Source organism: Temnothorax nylanderi, unplaced genomic scaffold, assembly GCF_030848795.1.
Source record: "Temnothorax nylanderi isolate EJ_2023f unplaced genomic scaffold, tnyl_v1.0 TNYL_tig0183_pilon, whole genome shotgun sequence".
NCBI classification, from domain to species: Eukaryota; Metazoa; Arthropoda; class Insecta; order Hymenoptera; family Formicidae; genus Temnothorax; species Temnothorax nylanderi.
Genome location: NW_027249245.1, coordinates 133,392 through 155,303, shown reverse-complemented (window position 1 = coordinate 155,303; position 21,912 = coordinate 133,392). Strand labels below are relative to the sequence as shown.

Below are 21,912 nucleotides of genomic sequence, written 5' to 3'. Positions count from 1 at the left end.
ATACGATTCAACTATTATTGAGGTACTGAATTTATTTCGTAAATAATAATAGCCATTTTCTTTTAACGATTTCTCCAAATTGCTGCAAGTGTACATTACCACGCGTGTAGTTATTGTCTACTTGGACGAATTTCTATTCACCTGCCGTGCGCGCGTATTGTCCGAACGCACAAAAGATCTGATTCGTTACGAATTCCATTGTGTTATCGGCTCCTTCTCTCCTCCGCCTTTCTTGAACCGCGCGCGATTATCGTCACGCGGACGATCGCCGAGGTATAGTTTTGCTTTTCAATTATTCTCTGATTTATCCCCGACGTCTCCCGAACCGGAGCCGCGGGAGCTCAGCGCCCGCCGTGCCGACCCGTTAAAATGTCACTCGCGAGAGACGGGCTTATATAATGTAAAGGGAAACGCGTTATGGAAAGCAAAGGCCAGCAGACGAGCCTTTGCGCTTTCTACCTTCGATCTTACTCTTACGATAATTACGTGTGCCGTGTATACGTATACACACGTGTATGCACCGTGTCGAACATACCCTATACACGCGCTCGCGGTGTACAGTGCAATCCCATACTCCTACTCATAGCTCTTTAAGTGAATTTAAACTATAACAACGTCACTTTCTCGAGAAAGCAGTTTTGTATAGAGTAGTATAGACAATCGTTACCACGTTAATTTCTAAAAGTATTCCTAATCGATTCTAAACAATTAGACAATGTATTGTCACAAAATAAAAAAGGGAGATTAAAATAAGACAAACTGTGAATATATATTTAATTTTTATTTCTGTCTTGACACATGTTTATATATTTGGTATATTCGGATTACTATTAAACTGCTTGTTGTTATCCGAATTTGCGTATCAGGAACTCAGATTCGGAACGGGTTAGGAAAAAGTAGAATCATTCATTATAATACTTATAGGATGTAGAATGTGTGATGCGTATCGCGCGTAACGGCACGCAGTATCGCGGCGAGCTCGAAAATTGCCCGGCCGTGATTGCAGTTTCGAAACTGCTCGATTTCTTTTCCGAGATTGGCCCGAAGCTGCTACTGCTGCTGTATTCGATGCATTCGCCTGAGGCCTCTATCTTTCTCTCTCCCTCTCTCTCTTTGTCCTGAGATGCTAACATGAGATTTCCGTTTCCACGATACGCAATAATGGACAGTAACCCGAGGCCTTTTCAGGTTCCCGCGCTTGGCGCAAAAGCGGGAACCGAATTTTACGAAAAAGTCTTTCATAATATTAGAAGGGGCTCCTCATTTCTTCCCCTCTCTCACTTACGCTTCATTTTCTCTAAATTTCACGATTTACGAAACAAGCTCCTGACAAGTTAGTGAGAAACGAGTAATTCCGTACTTAACAAGTCGTTATGCAACTCTTACAGCATATATGTGTAGCATCTAGGCATAGATTGTTTTATCTGAGACGGCAGAAGTTCTTTGATCCTAAAAGCGTTTTCTTCTATTAGAAGACATATTCAACATAATATAATGTTATCACGATAATAATATGAGAATCAAAACACGAAATGTCTAACAAGTTGAGTTAATTTTAAGTTTTTATCCGCTGTGTTGCAGGCAACAACCGCGAGTGGATACTTCGAGGTGCAGATCCTCTCGCTGACGAACAACAGGGGCACCCTGGTGGACGGTAGATGTTGCGGCGGGGGAGGCGGGGGCGGAAAAACAGAATTCCCGCCCTGCACGACGCCCTGCTCGACAGCCTTCTGGCTCTGCCTCAAGGAGTACCAGTCGAACGTCACCGCCATCGGCTCCTGTAGCTTCGGCAACGTATCTAGTCACGCCCTCGGCCCGAACACTTTCACCCTCACCGACCCCGTCACTCTGCAACTCCACTTTACTTTCCGATGGACGGTGAGTCGTTATTTCGCAACAGCCTACAGCCTCTGAGCTTCTGTTTTTTTAAGCATTAATTGTTATTCGCATTTTCCCCTCATGGTGCAATATAAACGTTGCGCAATCTCATGTTAAAAAGATTTCGCGAACATGTTCCATATTTAATTTTGATTTATGAGTATTACTATGACAAGTACTTTCTCATTTATGACGTTCGCTAATATTGTTTGTTTAATACGAATTCAATGTTGACGCTGTCAGATGAGAAATCAGACAATCGCATTTAATCGCTAAATACACGTCGAGAGGCAGTCCGAGAGTCGTTCGAGTGCCGAAACACGCGCGGCACTACCTAATATCCGTGAGAACGCGAACGTCGGCTGAAAATCCCAACCGGTCGCCGTTACACCGCGCGTATAACGCACGAGGCGACGAGGCTTAATTCGATGTCCCGCGATTAATGACGCCGCACGGTGTACATATATACGGGACCGTAATTTTGTTTGGTCACCGGCACAATGAACGTCGCGCCGAAAGACGAACGGGCGAGAGGATGAAGTCGTAACGAGGGGACGACACATTCGGGCTTACGAATCGGCCGCCACTCGGATCATTTATCATCGACGCCGTGACACGACGCCGACGGAGAACGGCGGCGTCTCATTAGCGACGCCGCCCCCGGGGGCCACTGTAAATATATGTGTGTAGATGTGTGTGTGTGTGTGTGTGTGGATATACCACGGCGATTACCTTCTTTTCCCGTTTCGAGCTCCCATTCTCGAAATCGCCGAAAGCTGGCCGAGTGTGAATCGCGAATGGCGAACGGCGCCGCTCTTTCGCAACGTATAAGGCTAACGACCAGCGGCGAGTAAGAGTCCGTGCGCTTATAACTCGCATTATATCGCCGGTCGGATGAATCGCGAATTTCTAGCCCCCGATTTCCTTTGTCTTGTACGGCGAGAGAGAGAGAGAGAGAGAGAGAGAGCTATCGAATCCGCGCGAGGGATTTCCGGTCCGCTGGTCTCCCATCCGCGCGAGTCGTTGCGTAGAATTCCAGTTTGGTTCCAGTCGCTTGGCAACTCCTCATCGTCAGTTCCTCCATCTCTCCCGCTGCGTTCCTCTTTCTCACCATGCTCTCTCGGTGAACTCTCGCGGCGAAATTTTTACGATCGTTCACCCACGTTGAATTTACCTTGTCACTTTTTTTCCGCGGCACACGGAATCAGTTCGCTCGACCGTGAAGAGCCGACGGTTTTACACACGAATTTTGTAATGCTCGAAAATCGCGAGTTTTCTACAAGGTGTCACGCCAGATAATTTCGCGAGATAATTGTCTCGTACCTATTTAAAAGATAATGAAGGAAAGCGTAGAAATTATGCGACTTGAAAAATAACATTTAAATACTTCATTGTTGCAACGTTAACGTAAAACGTTCTATCTATTTAAATAATTATGTACATTATCGTGCACTAGAAAAATTCCCGTCCTTCTTGGGAGCCGGGAGAGTCGTCTTGTCGGTACCCAATTAGTAGCGCACCACCTACGACCAGACCGCCGTTGTCGTCGTCTAACGTAATTACGGCATAATGTACGAGCGATTTCGAGGATGCCCAAACAGTCCTCTCAAGTGATGCCTGGAGTGCGCAGGCGAGGCGTGCCCTCGCGAGACCGGGTATACTCACAGGACCATCGAAAGTGCCTCCTTCAGACGACGATGGGTTCGGTGGGTGCCTGACAAGTCCTGAAGGGTACCACGCTCGAGAAAAAACGCACCCGTTGTATCTACCTACACGCATCCGCGTCGTCGTGAGTTGTTTGAAGAGCGCCAGTCTTTCTGTTTGTATATTTCATAACTCGCTCGCGGCTATCTTCCGAGAGGACCCATCGCGCGACAAAGGGGCTCTAAGGCCCTGTTCTCTTTTTCTGTTTTTTCCCCTCTCTCTCTCTCTCTCTCTCTCTCCTCTTTTCCTCTCTTCTCGAAGAACCGCCGCCACGAAGGGTATAAACAGAAAAATCCTTACATTGCTTCCCTTTCGTGAAGTATTTCTCCTCATCCCGCTTTCGACGCGCTACCTTCGATCATTTAGCGCTCGCCGGTCTAATTCAATTATGCCGTTGCTGCGCAATAAAGAAAAATATATATATGGAAAGCATACAGGTGCGCGAGAATGTGGGCATGTTTGCGCACAACGAAATATACGGTCGAAATAAGGGGTCGGAGGGGAATAAGAGGCGCGGAGAGATAAAAGCCCGGATGCCTCGGTATCTCGCGTACTCGTGCGTCGTGAATGTAATAGCCATAGAACGGTTTTCACGTGGTACCCACCGTGGAAAACGGTAAACTGCCTGACTTTCATCGTCCTTCCGCGGATAATGCCGTCATTATCGTCTCCGCTGATTGAATACGGTATATATAATCTCGTCCTCTCGACCAGGCACCGAGACACGTCGAGTGAGCGGCGAGCACTCGCAGGCGCGCGCAGGCTACCGAATGCCACCTGCGCTTAGCGAGAGGCTGGCTTGAGAGAGCATCCGAGAAGTCCTCCTCTCTTACCAATACAAATCCTACGATTCCCATCTTATAATTCTCATCCGAACGAAGTCGGTGCCTTGATCGCGCGTCCATTCGCGAAGATTTTCAATATAAAATCGCTCGTTTCGCGCTCGAAATCGAAAAATAATTTGAAAACGATTTCTCGGCTTTAACGCGCGCAAACCAGTCGCGCGTACGTGCGAAAATTGCGATTCAAATTCGTAGAGTTTCATATAAGCGATACTCATCACGGTAAAATAATTGGATCGTTGAGTCTAACAGATGAAGAAACATGGTATAATGGTTAGACGTTACTGATAGTCTCAGATACTAGGCCATCCATCTATATAACTTTCAATAAGTTACATATGCGGATATCGCCGGCAATCGCAAGAGTTTTCTAATAGCGACCTAGTTTACGCGAACGTGATGCGGTCGCGATAGCAACAACGTCAAACATTGTAATCGTCCGTCGTCGCCGCCGTCGACTTTCCCTGCTTCTAATTTCAATACCAATGTAAGGAATACGGGATGGGATAGGCATCTCTCTCTCTCTCTCTCTCTCTCTCTCTCTCTCTCTCTCTCTCTCTCTCTCTCTCTCTCTCTCTCTCTCTCTCTCTCTCTCTCTCTCTCTCTCTCCTATCTTCGGCGGTCGCATAATAGCACGGGAAGCGATCGGCGAGATGAGAGAGTATACGGTCGAGCTTTTACACAATCCACCTCGGAGCTATATGCATCTTCGAACCAAGTGTGCTCCGTGTCTCCTTTCTCCGGCCACACATCTCCTCGTGACTCGATCTCTCCTTCTCTCTCTTTCTCTCTTGTTCTCTGCGAATCGTTCTCCCATCTTTTCCCCCTTATCCCCCGTTCGTTCTCGATAATTTCTCCTTGTCGTTCGACCGTTGCCAATGCGACTCTATGAACTCGACTATACGATTCACATGCGGTGGTGCGCGTATACATTCGACCTGTCCGCGCGTTTTGTATGCACCGGCACGCACGACTGGCCGGTTGTGTTGAACGCATCGGAACACATACAGATACCCGCGCGTACAATGTCTGCAATCTGGGCGCCACTATGAATGGTGGAGCATCACGAGACGCCGCCGCTGGATCCACGTGGACGCTGTAGAATTGTCGTCTAAAAATAACGCGCGTACCAAATGACTGAAATAGTTTAGCGATTTCTTTTGTGGTTTTAGTTGTGCCACGGTTAATTGATATGTTGCGTAAAAGGACAGCTAGTTGTAAATTTGCGATACGCAGTGGCTGTCTCGACGGCGGAAAGTTTCGACTAAAATAGAGGTTTCAATTATGAAAATTGTCTCTTAAGTGTGGCATTGGCGTACAGTTAGGCGAAACACAAAAGAGAAAGAGCCTCTCCGAATTGAATTGGAAACCGTGTCTACATACGGCACGTTTAATCCCCTTTCCTCGAGCACGTGATTAATTCCGACAATCGTAGTTTCGATAATGGACATATAATGATAAACGATGTTCTCGGCCGAGCGGCATTCATCACGTAAGAGGCGGCGGCGGTCAGCAGCGGGAACGGTGGGGAGCAGAGAGAGGAACGAAAATGAAGGAGCCCGTTCGAAGACGCGTCGCGGGAACGCCACGGGGATCGAATGACGTGAGTCAGGGGGCCTAACAGGTGTACATCCGCGTCTCGAAAACGAGCCTCGCGGCCTTATAAGCGTTTTCCATTCTCGCCGATATCTTCGTTGCCCTTTCAACCTACCACGTGTTTCAAAACTACGAGCACAATTCGAAATTGATTCTTGTATTCTGCTTTTCTTTCTCACAAGGGAACGTCCCTTACCGATTTTTACGAGTTTTGGATATACCGTAAAGTACACACGTATTTTTTTAATCGGCTTCGAAACATGTTCAAGGGTTGAAAGAAATTCCATATATTTGATTACGAGTGAATATCTCTGAAACAAAATATCATACTTTTTTAAAAATAACATTGAAGAGTGGAGGTATATTGAAAAATATTTTTTAAATATTTTAAAATGTTTCTTTGAAGCTTATGGAAATAAATCTTCAAATTATTTATCTCTGATTTTCGTGTCATTAATATCGAAAGCTGAAAACATTTCTACTAGTTATTAAACATAATAATATAATTACAATAATCTCTACTTTACAAGGAGACAACTTTTAGCGTTTTGTTTCGTCTAATGCCGCTCGCAGAATTGCCGGCTGCGCCATGCACAGCCGCTGCTCGCGCCGTGCACTTAATAGCGTCATGAATAAGCTGCGCTAAGCCCGCGAGCGCAACCTACGGTTGTTCAAATATATTAGTGCCGTTAATACGCGACGCTAACGCGAATAATGAATAACGCTCGCGGGATTTACATCGCGAGCGGCCGTTCGCGTCGCGCATCCCTGCGCGTCGCCGAGCCTTTTTATCTAATCGCAACGTAAATTGCACCATTTCGAATGCGGAAGCGCGAGCAATTTGTCAAAACTTCCGTGCAAACCGGTCTTCAGGAGGAGGGGAAGGGGGAGAAACCGACGATCCGAAATTGCTCTCTTTGCGCCGATCGCCCGCGGGGTTACAATCATGAGAGGCCAGCCTCATCGGTCCCCCGCCATCGAGATTTACGTTCGCGCGAATTAAAGATTTCCTGATTGCCAGCTCCCGACTGATCGGCTCTTGGCGAAGACAATTTCTCTCTACGAAAATCAGTGATTACAGCGACACACACACACTTGTGGTACTCCCGACGTACACGCCGATATTAATCTTAATTCCATTAACATAATAGCCACGCTGTCGATATAATGACCTGTACAATTTGTCATCGATTGTTGAGCACGATATCTCCTCTCTCTGCATCGTTTGATCGTTATTAGACTTATTTTTACGATAGGTATAAATGACTTACTTGCGCGCTTTATGTTCTCGTAGATCGCTTTCTCAAAATAATATCGGCGATGAGTATTAGAGATCTCGAGATAGAAGGGGAAGAAAAATTAATTAACTGCAAAATAAAATGCTGAATAATTTAATAAAACTCAACGATAAACGAGCAAGAGATTACTGAAATTAAATATAATTATCTGAATTAGGACCAAATACGATTATACATATATAATTGAAAATTTGGTTTAGTTGTAAAAGTCGTGAAAGATAAGAAACCTGGCGTTAAACGGAAATGATGAGAATAAGATGCAAGATAAAAACCTTTGTGAATTAATTATAGAGTTACGCGAGAAATAGTTAAGTAGTTAAGCTGCGTTAAAGAAGAACGAAGGAGAGACGCAGACGAGGAACGTCCGACAGAGTCGCGTAATTTTTTTTAATCACGAGAACGCGCACGATTTCCTCCTCGACGAGAGTATAGTAGGCTCCCGGGCGGATCAACGGGTGCCCATTGAAGCCGGGATTCATCGCGCGGCAAGGTTCACCGGGGAACGCATAAATTGCACGTTCTTAATGCGGAAGCGCGGCCGATTTGTCGAAACTTCCGCGCGCGCGCGAACCGGTCCTCCTTGTTCTCTCGCCGCTCCGAAATTGCTCTCTTTATGCGATCGCCCCGAGGATGGTTGCAATCATGGTGTTTCCCCTCCCCCCCTGTCGTCTCTCTCTTCTTTGCAAGATTTACATTTGACCGCGTTTATGTTATTGTATACGCATCCGCACGCACGTGTCGGCATCAGTGGGTGGACGTGCGCAAACACAGGCAGGTGCAGAATGCAACGGCGTGTTACACGAGAGGCGGCGGGAGGGCGGGGGGAGAGGGGGAATGAAAGGCAAGGTGGGTATACGAGGGGGAAAAAATGTCGCCACGCTTTTTTGTCACTTGGAGACGATGCTTCTTCGCATTGGAGTGTCTCCGCGTCCACGGGGGGCTCGACGAGCGTGTGGATGGAGGAAACGGCGAGGGCCGCGGGGTCCTCTCCTTTGGGCCGGTCGTGTGTGAACCCGCTGCGCGAAGCGCATACCAAACTCGTCCCTCTCTCTTTTTCTCTGTCCTTGCTCTCTCTCTTTCTCTCTCCCTGTTCCTCCTTTCCCTCGAAAGGCTGTCGAGACCGTCTCTGTACGAACCCGCTGGCAGCATGCAGTGTCTCTCCGATTCGCGATTTTCTCCGGGAGTACCTTGATTCGCCGTTTCTATACGAACTTGTAGAAGGTATCACATATAATACAACGTAACATCAGAATATGTGCAAAAGAATTTACAGTTAAATACATTTCTATCGTTTCTAAATAATTTATTTTCTGTCCGGACGGCAGGAATTGATTTTGAACTTTATACTTCCGATATCGCGATGTACCTCGCAAACGAATGTCGATTACGTGCGATAAGAGACGCATTACGTTGTCCCGAGTCCGAAGTGAAGCACATTCGTGGAACAACGTGGAACGCGGTCGGACAGTCCAGGCGAGTATTTAATGCGAGGCGTAGCGCGCGTATCCCACAGACTCGCGTTATATTATGCAGGTAACGCACCACTACCAGCACTACCAGCACGATCATCAGCATATCGCCCGTCCGCGGCGTTTCCACTTTGGTTCCGCCAAGCGGGAAGAAGGCGCGCCGTTGCACTTGGCCTTGTGCCCTCGCGAATAGTGGACGCCTCTTCCTCTACGAGCGGTCTCTTCGTCCAACGAAGACGACGACGACAACGACGGGATCCTCTCCCTCCTGTCGTCTCCTCCTTCTCCTCTCCTCTTCTCAGTCCTACCTCTCGCAGCACCGCTTTTGCCCTTTCCCTCATTCCCGATCCTACCCTCTCGCTCGAAGAGAGTCTTTCTGCAGTTCTGGGTACACCGCGAGATTTATTAGCCATCCGGCTAATTGGGAAGCGAGGACGGCCGCCGGGATTACAGAACGGAGATTTCCGTCGCCAAAGGGAATGCGCTACCGAGAGAGAGAGAGAGAGAGAGAGAGAGAGAGAGAGAGAGAGAGAGAGAGAGAGAGAGAGAGAGAGAGAGAGAGAGAGAGAGAGAGAAAGAGACGACGCAACGCGACCGGACGGAATCTCTGGCGAACGAACCAGAATCGCCGGCCGCAAAAGCGGCCCATTGCGTTCCTCGGCGTCGCCACGTTTTTCAATTACGGCGCGACGCTCTATCTACCGCGTGTTCCTTGGCTTGGTCAATTAGCGAGATTGATTCTCCGCTGCGAGTCGAACACGTACGTGATTATCTTCCCCGACGATTTTCTCGAGGACAATCTGCGTTACGTAATAGAATAATATTAAGGAAAAGGCATTATAGCAAATATAAAGATTTATCTATTATTCTATTCTATTGAAAACTGAATTCGTTAAGATATTTCTCGGTTTATAGAAATAAAAAGGCGTCTACTTCGCAGAGATCGTTTCCTCTAGCATCGCGTTACCGTGGCCGACTGTAAATCCCGTCAGAATGAGGAGACACATGCGTGAGAACGCTCCGCTCCGCGTCGTGTCGCGTCGCGAAATCTAACGCGACGACTCCTACTTGGGTAGAGGGAGGAGATCGCATGGGAAATCGGAGGGTACCCTTTGGTACCCTCATTCGATCGTACGGCCGTTGTCTTTCGTATGCGTCCTCACGTACAGCTCGTTCGATCTTTTCCGCGAAACCTAAGACACGTCGCCTGACATAGAGAGAGGTGGACTCGGCGCACTCTATTCGGCGTACGTAAGTACCTATCTACCTGCTTGTCCGCCAGCCCGCAAGTCTACCGACGAACGCACACGAGCGTGGATGCGCGCGTACGTAAGTCATAGGCCCGATAGACTGACGGACGAGGTAGGCAGGCAGGCAGGCAAGCAGGCAGGCAGGCAGGCAGGCAGGCAGGCAGACAGGCAAACGGCCAGATAGCCTCGCAGCGGGATTCTACGTGCCTCACGTGTCCGCTCGCTTCCTTCGATCTCTTTAGATTCGCCTCGAATCGCCTGTGCCGCCGCGTGATGCTCTAATACGCCGGACATGCAGATTGCACGAATTCCGAATCGACCCGGTCACCAACGAGGGCTTGCCCATCGAATAAAATTCCTAGGAGCACTACTACGAATTGTTTAAAAACATCAGACTCTAAAAGTTCGGACTCTAAAAGTGTGTTTCATTGTGTGTGCAATATATAAAATAGAGGATAAAGATTGTAAGAACCAGCTGACTAATACCTAATTGCGTTTCTCACTCTTGAATAAGCAACGCAATCGATAAAGGTTGCGTTGACAAAATTGATTATTATCTTGACTATGTGCCTATTGGTATGAAATTATGTTTTAAATATTTAATCTGTGCAACACCCGCGGACGGCGTTTTTCAACAACGTTTTAGAAACCTAGCGTCAACTGCCAGGAATGGAACCGGCCATGGTCTCACAGGAAATTAATTAATTGGTCACTACAGAGAGAAATAGACGTGCATCGACTTCTTCGAGAATACTGTTCGACTTAATTAATTTCCTACGCCTACGCGAGTTGGTCGACGCGGCGATTCCTTCCACGTCCCTCGAAAAGACAGTGGAATCGTGCCGGCAATTTCCAATATCGAGAGGTTCCGTTCCCTGTATCGAAGACCACGTCTGATTCGCACGAATTGGATGCTTTTCAAGTTTTCTTCGTGTATTTTCTAAAAAGGAAAAATTGTCCGAGGGTGCATCCATAAACGGCGTGATCATAAAAAAAAATTCCTGCTCGCGATGATTTATGTATTTCGGCGCTGTTTACGCGCTCTGACACGCATTCAAATAATGGTTTATGCGTGTACTTCGCGTCGCACAATTTGAGAAACAGGATAATTCATGTTACGTACTGGACGGCCGTGGAATACGAGATGATGCACACGACCGCGATGCAGCACGTATGCACATCCCACGCTCCTCTTTCTTCCGCATTATATTTATTATATTTTCTTAAGGTCAGAGAGATAATCGTGCACGATAACGTTGATAACTGCTATTCTTAATAGTTATTGAGTATATGTAATTTTGATTTTAAACTGCAATGTCTGTTACTTCAGTCATTGCCTATTGGTAATTTATTATATCGTTATATATATATATTTACTGAACAGTCCTAATTTCTCAATCTTATACGATTAATTTCGTTCCTTATTTCTTATCCGGTGTTCCAAGAAAAATTTGATTATCAGTTGCTTTGATTAGATCATCAGCCGCAAGGCGGTTGCATCCTCAAAGATGCATCCACCTCACTGGCTTTCAATTTCCCCCTCGTTATTTAACGGTGAAAGGGGAAATTCGTCAGGTACGCCCGCGTGATTATGAAGCTGCGAACGGAATAGCGAAACGCCCACGCGAATTCCTAGATCGGTACCATCTTGTCGGCTCTTGGTTCTCTTCTCTTGGCGCATCACGCGTGTTCGTTCCTTTGTTTTAGGACTACTTACTTGCATGATAATTCCGAGCAGGTACATACAGCGAAGATTTAAAGTTCATTTTGCATAATGGGCGAACGGTCAGGAACGGAAAAGCAAAATGCTTAATTCGTGATTCCCAAGTCTTTCTAAAAAATTTTCGGATAAAGTAAACATTTTGAACATGTCCAAAATTTAAATGAACAATTTTACTCATATATCTTAATTGTTTACGATTTTTCCGAACACATTAACGAGACGAATTAATTAGATTTACGTGCAATGAGCCGACGCTCATCACGCCGGTCGGAAACTTATCGATCCCGTAAAGTCTGACGCGATATTGGACACTTCCTCCGACCTTAACCTTAAACCATTTACGTCTCAATTGTGACGAACTCGTCGTGAAGGAATAGGAGCGGCGCGACAAAGGAAGCGTCACGACGTTCGAGCACAAAGAACGTTCTTTTCACGGGGAAGCAGGCGCGACGGCCGGCCAGCCCGCTGGCCAACCGACCGACCGCATTAGAATATATATACGAGGTGTAAAAAAAAAAGGCGAGCACGAAAGTCGCGGGCGTGGGAAAGCCGGTCCTCGAGCGAGCCACCAATTAACACCAATTAGCGCTCATCTGCTCTAGGTACTGCCAAGCGAGCGGAGCTGACTTTACGTTTAGCGCGAGACGTCTGACTCGCCGCGGATTGGCCACAACATGCTCTTTGTACTGCAAAGATTGCATCATCGAGTATATTGCCTCTATACCGTCGAAACAAGAGAAACGTACTGGGAATAATCGTTATTCCCTTTTGATAGATTTAAAACCCGTTTAATATAATTAAGTTTAATATAATTTTCTAAATTCTTTGACGCGCGAAACTAACTCGCGCCAATCGATCGATGCTATGCATAACAATTTCGATTGCCAAGAAAGATTTATAAGCTTTAATTTCGTGAATTATAAGTGTGCAATTAATTATCGTGCACGATGTCAAAATTGGGAGAAGAATCAATCAGCAAGGAGTAACGGAATACTGGCGCAAGAAATAAATCAAGAAATAAATCGCTACACTTGGAAAAAAGTTTTTATTATATTTGCAAGAAAATAGATTTTTTCGAATTTAGTTTCCTTAATTCAAAGAAGTATTAGGTAGATTCGAGAAAATATTTTGAACTTAGAAAAATGTTTTTCTTAAATAATGCAAATAATACATTTTTTTTTAATGTAGTGGAAACGGATCATTTTTATTGTTAGTCAGATTGCATTCCGTTATCCAAAATTCTTCTAATTTTGAAACTGTAATCTTTTCGCGACAATTTATATTTCCAAAAATGTATTTAAGAACATATACACTTTTATTTAGATAAATATATTTAACGATATTAACTTGTCAACATAATATAAATTTTGAAATGCGCGTACAAGTTACACAGTTTTCACGGTTATCACTTCACGAATACCGAAGTCGAGAACTCCGTGTTCATTGTCTAATTTCCGAGGATCGTCAAGTTCATTATACCGATGCAGACGCGTTTGCGAGCGCGAGCGCAAGCGCGCGCGCGCGAGACGCCAATGTGCGCGCTGATCTTTTTTTCGCCGGGACCGGTTCCATCAGAGGAACACTTCCAGCTTTCTACCATCGCATCGGCGGCCCGACTCCCGTGTAACTCCATCGGGTGCCAGCGCGCGGCTATACACGAAGAAACGGACGGTCGCGTCTTCCGCGCGCGGCGGCAGCACGATTCGAATTTATTTATTGCATTAGTCGGCCGTCGCTCACTCACGGCGCTTGATTGGTGGGTACCAATCGGGTTCCCCTTTGCGAGCGAAGAGCAACACGCTGGCGGAGATAAGCCGGCTATATAAAGGACAAAACTGTCATGTCGATACTCGTGCAAACGGCGTTGTAATTATCCTGATTAACGGCTATTCTCTCAGTTTTGCATTATCACGCAGGCCATTATCAATGTATCGCTAATCGGTTACAACAGGACTTACGGTAATATCCAAGTTCTAACCACGATGCCTTACCATTGAAGTTTATCCACATATAAGTATAATGTCGCATTAGTATATATGTAAATCATCAACTACTGTACAATTTAAGAAACAAGGCAATTTATATAACGCACTTTACACGGTGGTGAAACAGGAGGCGACACACGCTGCGGCATCGTGTTCATCTTGTTTCGTTCAGATTTACATTACATCGGAATCGTTTTACACCGGAAGTTGTTTTCTACCGCATAGTTTCGCACGACGAATGCGCTTTCGTGTAACTCTCGGTTATGTAAGTCCCGAAGGCCTGAAATTGGTAACCGTACACTATCATATAATTTAAACCGCCCCCAAAGGTCAGCAGACGCTGTATAAATTTGCAAAAGCACCAGGCACCGAAGGTCCCACTTAGAGCCATGCCTGGCGAGGAATTATTCAAGCTGGGCAAGGGTTAATTGCTGCCTTCATCAAACCACCTCCCTTCCTCTTTCAAATGAGCCCTTGTCGTCCGTGACATCACCGTTCTGTATTTAATCCGATTTTGTTGCGTCACGGCAATACTGAATCCGTAGACGAGGGATCCAGATAGATCCGTCAAAATATAAGAGATGATCTCGATCTTGATAAATGTACGTTTTTTCTTATAAAGATTTATTCAAATAATTATTTTTTACTAAATAACAAATAAAATAATATCTCTATGATTACAATTAATAAAGTAAAGAGAATTTATATAAAATAATAAAAGCAACGAGACAGTTTTTAACCTGAACATTTTTATCGTCTACTTTTGTCGCTTTGTAGCTTTTGCAAAAAAAAATCATTTTAATATATTCTGTTACAGAGGCAATTCACGTTGATCTTGCAAGCGAGGGACGAGGTGAGCGCCGGCGTGATCGAGGAAGCGAGTTACAGCGGCATCGTCCTGCCAGGACCCACGTGGCACACTCTCAATCATCAAGGAAGAAACGCTCACTTGGCGTATCGGGTGCGGGTCCAGTGCGCCGATCACTATTACAATGCGACCTGTACCAAATTCTGCCGACCTAGAAACGACATTTTCGGCCATTACACCTGCGATGAGAACGGGGACAAAGTGTGTATACAAGGATGGAAAGGCGTCGACTGCGAGACAGGTGAGTCTGACGATAAGTTTGGCCGACGACCCCAATTACTCGGGTTCGTTGTTACATAGCCATATGTCACTTTATTTCGAATATGTCTAAACATTTAGATTAATTGTAACGCTGAACTCAACGTTTTTGGGAAAATAATTTTCTTTAATAAATTGGTAAATTACTTTTTACCGTCTCCAAATAGTAATTCTCCTTATCATGCAGGAATGCGCTGCAAGAAAGAGACGCAAAGAATTCCCTTAACATATTTCAGTATTAGCACCTCAGGTGTGCATCGACTTTAGAATGAATTATTGCTGATTAATCCCGCGTTTACCGCGCGCATAACCACGTATTACCATGCGCATTATTAATTATACCGGACATGGTGTAACGTATAGGTAAAAAATATCTCCGTAAACGTATTCCTTGACCCTTCTCTGAATCCTTTCATAGAAAATGTTTCGTTGGTAAATTACTTTTATCAAAATATTATATAAAATCTTTTTATATGTACAATATATCATATAAATCATATTTGATTTTTAATTCATTACATCTTGATTTTATAATACGCAACATAACATCAATTTTCTTAATGACGCGAAAATGCGCGCTTTACACGAAATAAAAAAGAATTTGCCTAATTAACTTTCCGTCTGTATATGTGGGTCTACGGCGTCCGAGCCAAAATGGTATCCGCTCGTAACTGTAAAACTTGCAAGCCTGCTAGAGAATATTAAATAAACGATATTTATCTCAAAATGACTATAAAATCATCAACTACAATGTAGACAGACATTTTGTGAATTTTTTCAGATTATTTTTAAATACTTTACTAGGGTGCAAAAAAAAAACGTATACAGACGGAGGGTTAATAAACTCGCTCATAGAATTTTCTTATCCAGGAGAACTTGTTCGCGATAGAAGATACATCGCGAAATTCGCACGCCATATTCCCGCTCGTCATCGTTATCATCTCGTTACGCCTAAGGGTCTTCGACCATATCGATAGCGTTTGCGGCATAATCTGATTTTTTGCCGTCTCCCGTGCACCGCCGCCGCGCCGGGAGAATAATTAATCGTTCATTGGAGCGTGAAATCTCACGACAGGACTTACCGCTTATGGGTGTCGTTTAACTCGATTTCTCACACACGCATGTGCACCTCTCAGCTTAACGAGACTTGCAAATCGATTGCGGGTCATTAATAATAATCATTGTAATGATCAAAACGTTGCATAAGTTGGATAATATTGAAAATAAAAAAAGGTCAATCTTTATCTAAGAGTTCTATCTTGCACCTGCTTTTGTGGGATCCGTAAATGACAATCGAGATAAGCAATATTACGAGCGATATTACAGTGAACTTGACGATATCTTGATCTTAAATTATAGTATTAGTTTCTTTTATCCTGAAAAATATTTATTGAGGACTTTGGGTATAATATTTTAAGACTTGAGTCGAGACTTGAGTAATTCATGAAAGGCTACAGACACGGAAACGAACGGCACAAAAAAGATCCCGAGGAACCTGACGGCAGAAACGGAAGGACGAACGAAACTGCCCTCCACGTTCCGCGATTCCTATCTTTATTTCTACCGTTCCGGATTCTCGTCCGTTCCTACGGGGGAACGCAATTCCGTCACGTCCGCGATTTAGCGCGCAGGAAGTCGCCGCGGCGCGGCGAGTCGAGCCCGAGAGAGGAAGATGCGCGCCGCCGTGCGTGGTCCCGTATGGATCGTAAAACACGCGAATTATCCCGGAGCGTGCCTCAATGAGGCGGACGTTAGACGCATGTCGTACGATCGCCACAAAGGTAGCGACACATCACGCCAGGTCCAGTCGTACAATGCTGCGCCGACTAATATAACAGCTCTTTCTTCGCTGCTTAATCGTTACTTCCGCCTCGCCGTGACCGCTCCGTGGTTACTGTCATCCCTTCCCCTTTGTAATGGGGGGGCACAAGCGCATGCATAAGGTCGATCACAAGCGGACCGACCGCGACGGACGACTCGAGGAGACCCCGGAGACCGCATTCATTTGACGATTCCGGCCGTTAGATAGATACGTGAGTCCCCTTTCTGCACTCCGGCATTTAAATCATGCCACTCGTTTTCAGAACAGTCCGCGACATTTGCACGATATCGTGACACTATCCAGGGCTGCTGTCGAGTCAAGATGTGAATAAAAAAAAAAAATGGGTGTAGAGTTTAATTTTTATTTTATTTTTCGATATAAACTTTTTCGAATAAAGATATACAATTTTTTGAGACTTTGAATCTTATTGCTAGTATCGAAGCGTTATAAATTAAGAAGTCGCGAGTCAAATATATCCACATATATGTATATATGCATTATTATTTTATTACTAAATAAATTTTGGGATGTTATAAGACTGCGATAAAATCGAGATCCCGTCATGCGCTGCGCTCAAACAATAATTTGCTTACCTAATCATTTCGCAAGTTTGCACGCTGACGATATTATGCCGAAGGAATTTAAATAACATACGTTTACTTCGACAACGGTGCTCGTTTTCCTTGGCACTATGAACTTTGAGATTCTACTGTTTGATAATCAGCGGCCACGATCATCTCGGGCCGCTACTCGATAATCCGCTTTCTGCGGATATCAAACACGTGCGACGGCGATAGTTACATCGCGACACTTTCGTTTCATAGCTTCAAGTAAACGTCTCATCTCGTCAAAAGATCGAATCTTCTTGACAAAAAGTTTCTCCCGTTTAACGACGCGGAAGGATCGAGTTATCGTTTTGAGCACGTTCTACTTAAGCGGACGGAAAAATGCGCAAACCCCAATTAGAAACTATCGGCGAAGATCGCGTGTTCGTGCAAGAAGCGATGAGACGCGAGTCTCGGCTACGAGAAAAGATAGAAGGAAAGAGAAAGAGAGAGAGAGAGAGAGAGAGAGAGAGAGAGAACTGGCTCCGACATTTTTGTCGCGATGTGAAAGGTCAATAGGAGAATTTCACTCGTGCATCGTCTTCACACGATGCGCCAACCTGGTCGCGCGCGATAGAGGTAAAATCTCTACGCCAAGCGCATACATGGTGCTCCTTTAACATTTGGCGGCCGCGAAAAGGGGTTTCGCAGGTTCGCAAATTATTAAGGGGTTTCGCAGGTGTGCAAATTATAAAAACATCGCACCGTTTGCATAACGACAATTGATATGTGGTGATAGAATTAGACCGGGAGAAAAATTCAGAAAATTAATAACGTTCCTGCCTGTGCGTTATTCATCGTCGAGGGACGAGTCTTTATCTTGCACGCGATAAAAATATAATTACACTCTAGAAGAGAGAGGGTCGCATCACGACAATGACCCTCTCAACGCGCGGATTACCGACGGACGAGGATAAAAATTTTTCTCGCCACGCATGCAACCACGGGTTGAATTTTCCTGGAAAACGCTTCCGCGTGAGCGGTCATAGTCGCGCGCGTACAAAGTACGATCGCGCGAAAAATCGCGAACCGCCGGCGCCGCGCCGCGCCGCGCCGCGCTGGGTCCGGCAATCCGCCTCTCTTCGCGCAGCTGTTCCGTACGCAAAAAGGCGTACGATGCGGAAAAAGGAAGAGAGAGAGACGCTTCGCGCAAGTTAATTTACCTAACTGCCAGCGTATTAATCAACCGCGAGCCGTAGGCATATACGAGTAGCAGCGCGCGATCGTTTCAACCCAGGGGGGATTTATAGTTTCTAAACTGTGCGAAAGGACTGCGCGCGGGGCACCGCGAGAGAGTCCCCGGAGATTGTAAAAGCACGCGGGGCAAGCCTTGATTAGCTCGATCCTCTGACGGAAGACGACGATGACGACGATGACGACGATGACGACGACGACGACGACGACGACGACGTCAACGTTAGCATATGCAGGCACCGCGTCTCGCGGGAATCGCGGATGGTGCTGCAGCGCGGCAAGAAAAGGCTGTCGCGAATGCATCGTCATTTAGGGGGCCCCGAAGTATCGCGATGCAGTCGTATAAATATCCGTAAATGTCCGTTGTCCGTGCCGGACGAGAGAGCGGGGCTATTAATCATTAGGAATGCCGCGGGCGGCATATATGCGCCCGCGTGTATACGCGCGAACGTATCGTACGCGTGTACGATAATCGCGTATGCACGGTAACGGTAAAGGTGTTGGTATACGCACGGCCGACTGAAATCCCGAAAAGACATACATACGTACGTACGTACGTACGTGCACACGAGCGAGCGCGCGGCATGAGTTTTCGTTTCACGGTTGGAGGGATAATCCTTCTCTCTGTCACTTCTCATCTGTCTTTCTGTCCCACCGGCTAATTGAGTTGCCCGGTCCCGGCGAGATCCCCGTCACGTACGTCCTCTTTTCCCCGCTGTTTCGTATTTTTTTTTCATCCTGGCGGGAGGACGGGAAGAAACCGAGTTGTCATCGTCGCCGCGTCTTCGGCGCGCCTCGTCGGTTTCGGGGATACGGTACCCTGGCAACGCCATTAGATTTTCTCGTCCAACTACCTGTTGCTTCGGTACGTCCTCTCATGCCTAGTAATCGAGATATCCGGTAAGAGATGTCTGATAATCGTGCGTATCCCTTCTTTGAGAAACCGTAGAAAATGTCCCCCATCGGCCCTTCCGCGTTCGTCTCGACGCGTACACTCGTTTCGTTCATTACATCTCCGCTAATTACGTTTGCCCCGACTCTATGACTGTTACGTGTCGCATGTCGCGCACGGAGGACGAACAAGAGACTTAATCCGTCTACGTCACCATCCACAAATGCCCGTGGACATCTCGAGAGAGAATTCTTTTCGAATCTCTCGTTCAATAGCTACGTGTGATCGATGAGTAAAACTTGGATCTCTTGAGAGTACGCAAAGTATATTAATCTTCCCGATACAGTATATTACTAATTACTTGAATCTTATTTATAACGGTTGGAAAGTAAACGAATATAATGGAGAAGTGTTAGACATCTGAAACTGCGCTGGAGTTGCGGACAAAATCGTCATTAACCCTCCAGTGGGTCCAGTGTTTTCTGTTTAATATTATTCATTGTTGTACAAACCTTAAAGTATATTAACAGGTTGAAACTTTAATTTTAATGAATCCAGAACACTCATCTTTTTCAAGTTGTTGTGGGATATAAAATACACCCTATACGCGTCCACTGGAGGGTTAATGACATTGTTGGAAATTATTGCGAATTAGAATCTCAAACGTTCCGAATTGATCGCGACGATGGCATGTGATTTATCGTGTAATTGTGCAAAAATCATTTCAGCCGTGTGCAAGGAGGGCTGTCATCCCGTGCACGGCCACTGCAACGTCAGCGGCGAGTGCCAGTGTCGGCACGGCTGGCGCGGCGAATTGTGCGACCAGTGCATGCCTTATCCCGGCTGCAAGCACGGCTACTGCAACGGCTCGAGCTGGCAGTGCATCTGCGACACGAACTGGGGCGGGATACTGTGCGACCAGGACCTCAACTACTGCGGCACCCACGAGCCGTGCCAGAACGGCGGCACGTGCGAGAACACCGCGCCCGATCAGTACCGGTGCACGTGTCCGGAGGGCTTCTCCGGGCCCACCTGCGAGAAGGTCGACAATCCGTGCGCGTCCAGCCCGTGCCTGAACGGGGCGATCTGCCGCGAGCTCGGCGAGACCGCGCAGTGCGAGTGCGCCCCGGGCTTCGCCGGGCCGTTTTGCGCGACCGACATCGACGAGTGTGCCTCGCAGCCGTGCCAGAACGGCGGTACCTGCGTGGACGGCAGGAACGGCTTCGTCTGCAACTGCCCGCCCGCCTGGCAGGGCGTGCTCTGCCAGTTCGACGTGGACGAGTGCACGCTCAAGGAGTCGCCCTGCAAGAACTTTCTCACCTGTATCAACCTGGCCGGCGATTACAGGTAGGTACCGCTTGCCTTTATTGTCAATTATCACGAATTCGTGGAGGATCTTTCAAAAGCGGGGTCTTATCTTTCCAATATTGTGATGAATGTCCAAGTTACATTTAAAATAAATGAGAAATCAAGCTCGAATATATATCAAATATTATGAATTGATTAAATGACAAATAAAACGAGCAAATAGATGTTAAAAAATTAAATTAATATATCAACGTCAATAAAAAAATAGGACGATTCAACTATTTCTTCCGGATATTGCGTTGGTTTACGATCTTCACTTTATTACTTTCTATTGTTGCTTTTTATTATGTCTTATTAACGTTGACTTACTTTCATTCCTAATTTATTGTTCTTAAGTGTCTAATCTTATTTATTTATCGCTCTTTATTTGGGTTTAGTTTTTAGAATTAAAAACTAAAAAGTCTAAATTTAGAATTTTTCTATTTGGCTGATGAAGGTCTCAGTGTAGTTGAAACGTTCTACTTTTGTATTGAAGGTAATATATTAATTACATTTTTTAACATTTATTTTTGCTCGTTTATCGGCTCTTAATCGCTTTAAAGTTACATTTCTTATGTCCCATGTATTCGACTAGAAGAACTATACATGTTAAGCGACCAGTAAACGCATTTATTACCTACATAAAAGCTATTAATTAATAACATTCGATAATTATGGAAGAAATGCGGAGATATCGAAATTTATGTTATTATCATAGGTCGCATATATTATTAACAGGTTTGACGTAAATATATAGCGCTGTTTGAAGACAAGTTGACATTATTGCAAGCTTGAGTTTCCGTCCAGTCTTTCTATTTTTTCGAATCACAGTGCGTTACGTACAAATTACAGGTTTCCCACGGACGATATAGTTATTAGAAATTAAGTCGTTATACCATTTCCCTCCGTTCTCCACAGCACGAGGCGTTAAATAATATACCTATACAATAAATATAAATGCGTTTTTGTCATTTGACACTTACTACCCGCTTTACTACCCCCGTCGTTCGTAAAATAACGCTAACGAAGAAAAAAACCGTGTTTCAGTTGACTGCGTTAAATGTGATTTAAGGATTCATTAATCTTCTGCAAAACAGGCGAACAGTAATTAATAAACCCAACAAGCCAAATTATATTCGGATCTAACCGAAGTTCCCGTCTAAGCGATTTTCTCGCAAGTC

General features: G+C 45.5%; 1 protein-coding gene across 1 annotated transcript in view; it reads left to right on the top strand.

The window, feature by feature from the left end:
- The window catches only part of Ser (protein serrate), a 42,224-nt gene that overhangs the window by 15,765 nt on the left and 4,547 nt on the right, over positions 1-21,912 (top strand). The window contains exons 2-4 of the mRNA XM_071716343.1: positions 1,582-1,878; positions 14,563-14,854; positions 20,113-20,731. Coding sequence (XP_071572444.1) covers positions 1,582-1,878; positions 14,563-14,854; positions 20,113-20,731 — 1,208 coding nt within the window. The remainder of the gene's footprint in view (positions 1-1,581; positions 1,879-14,562; positions 14,855-20,112; positions 20,732-21,912) is intronic.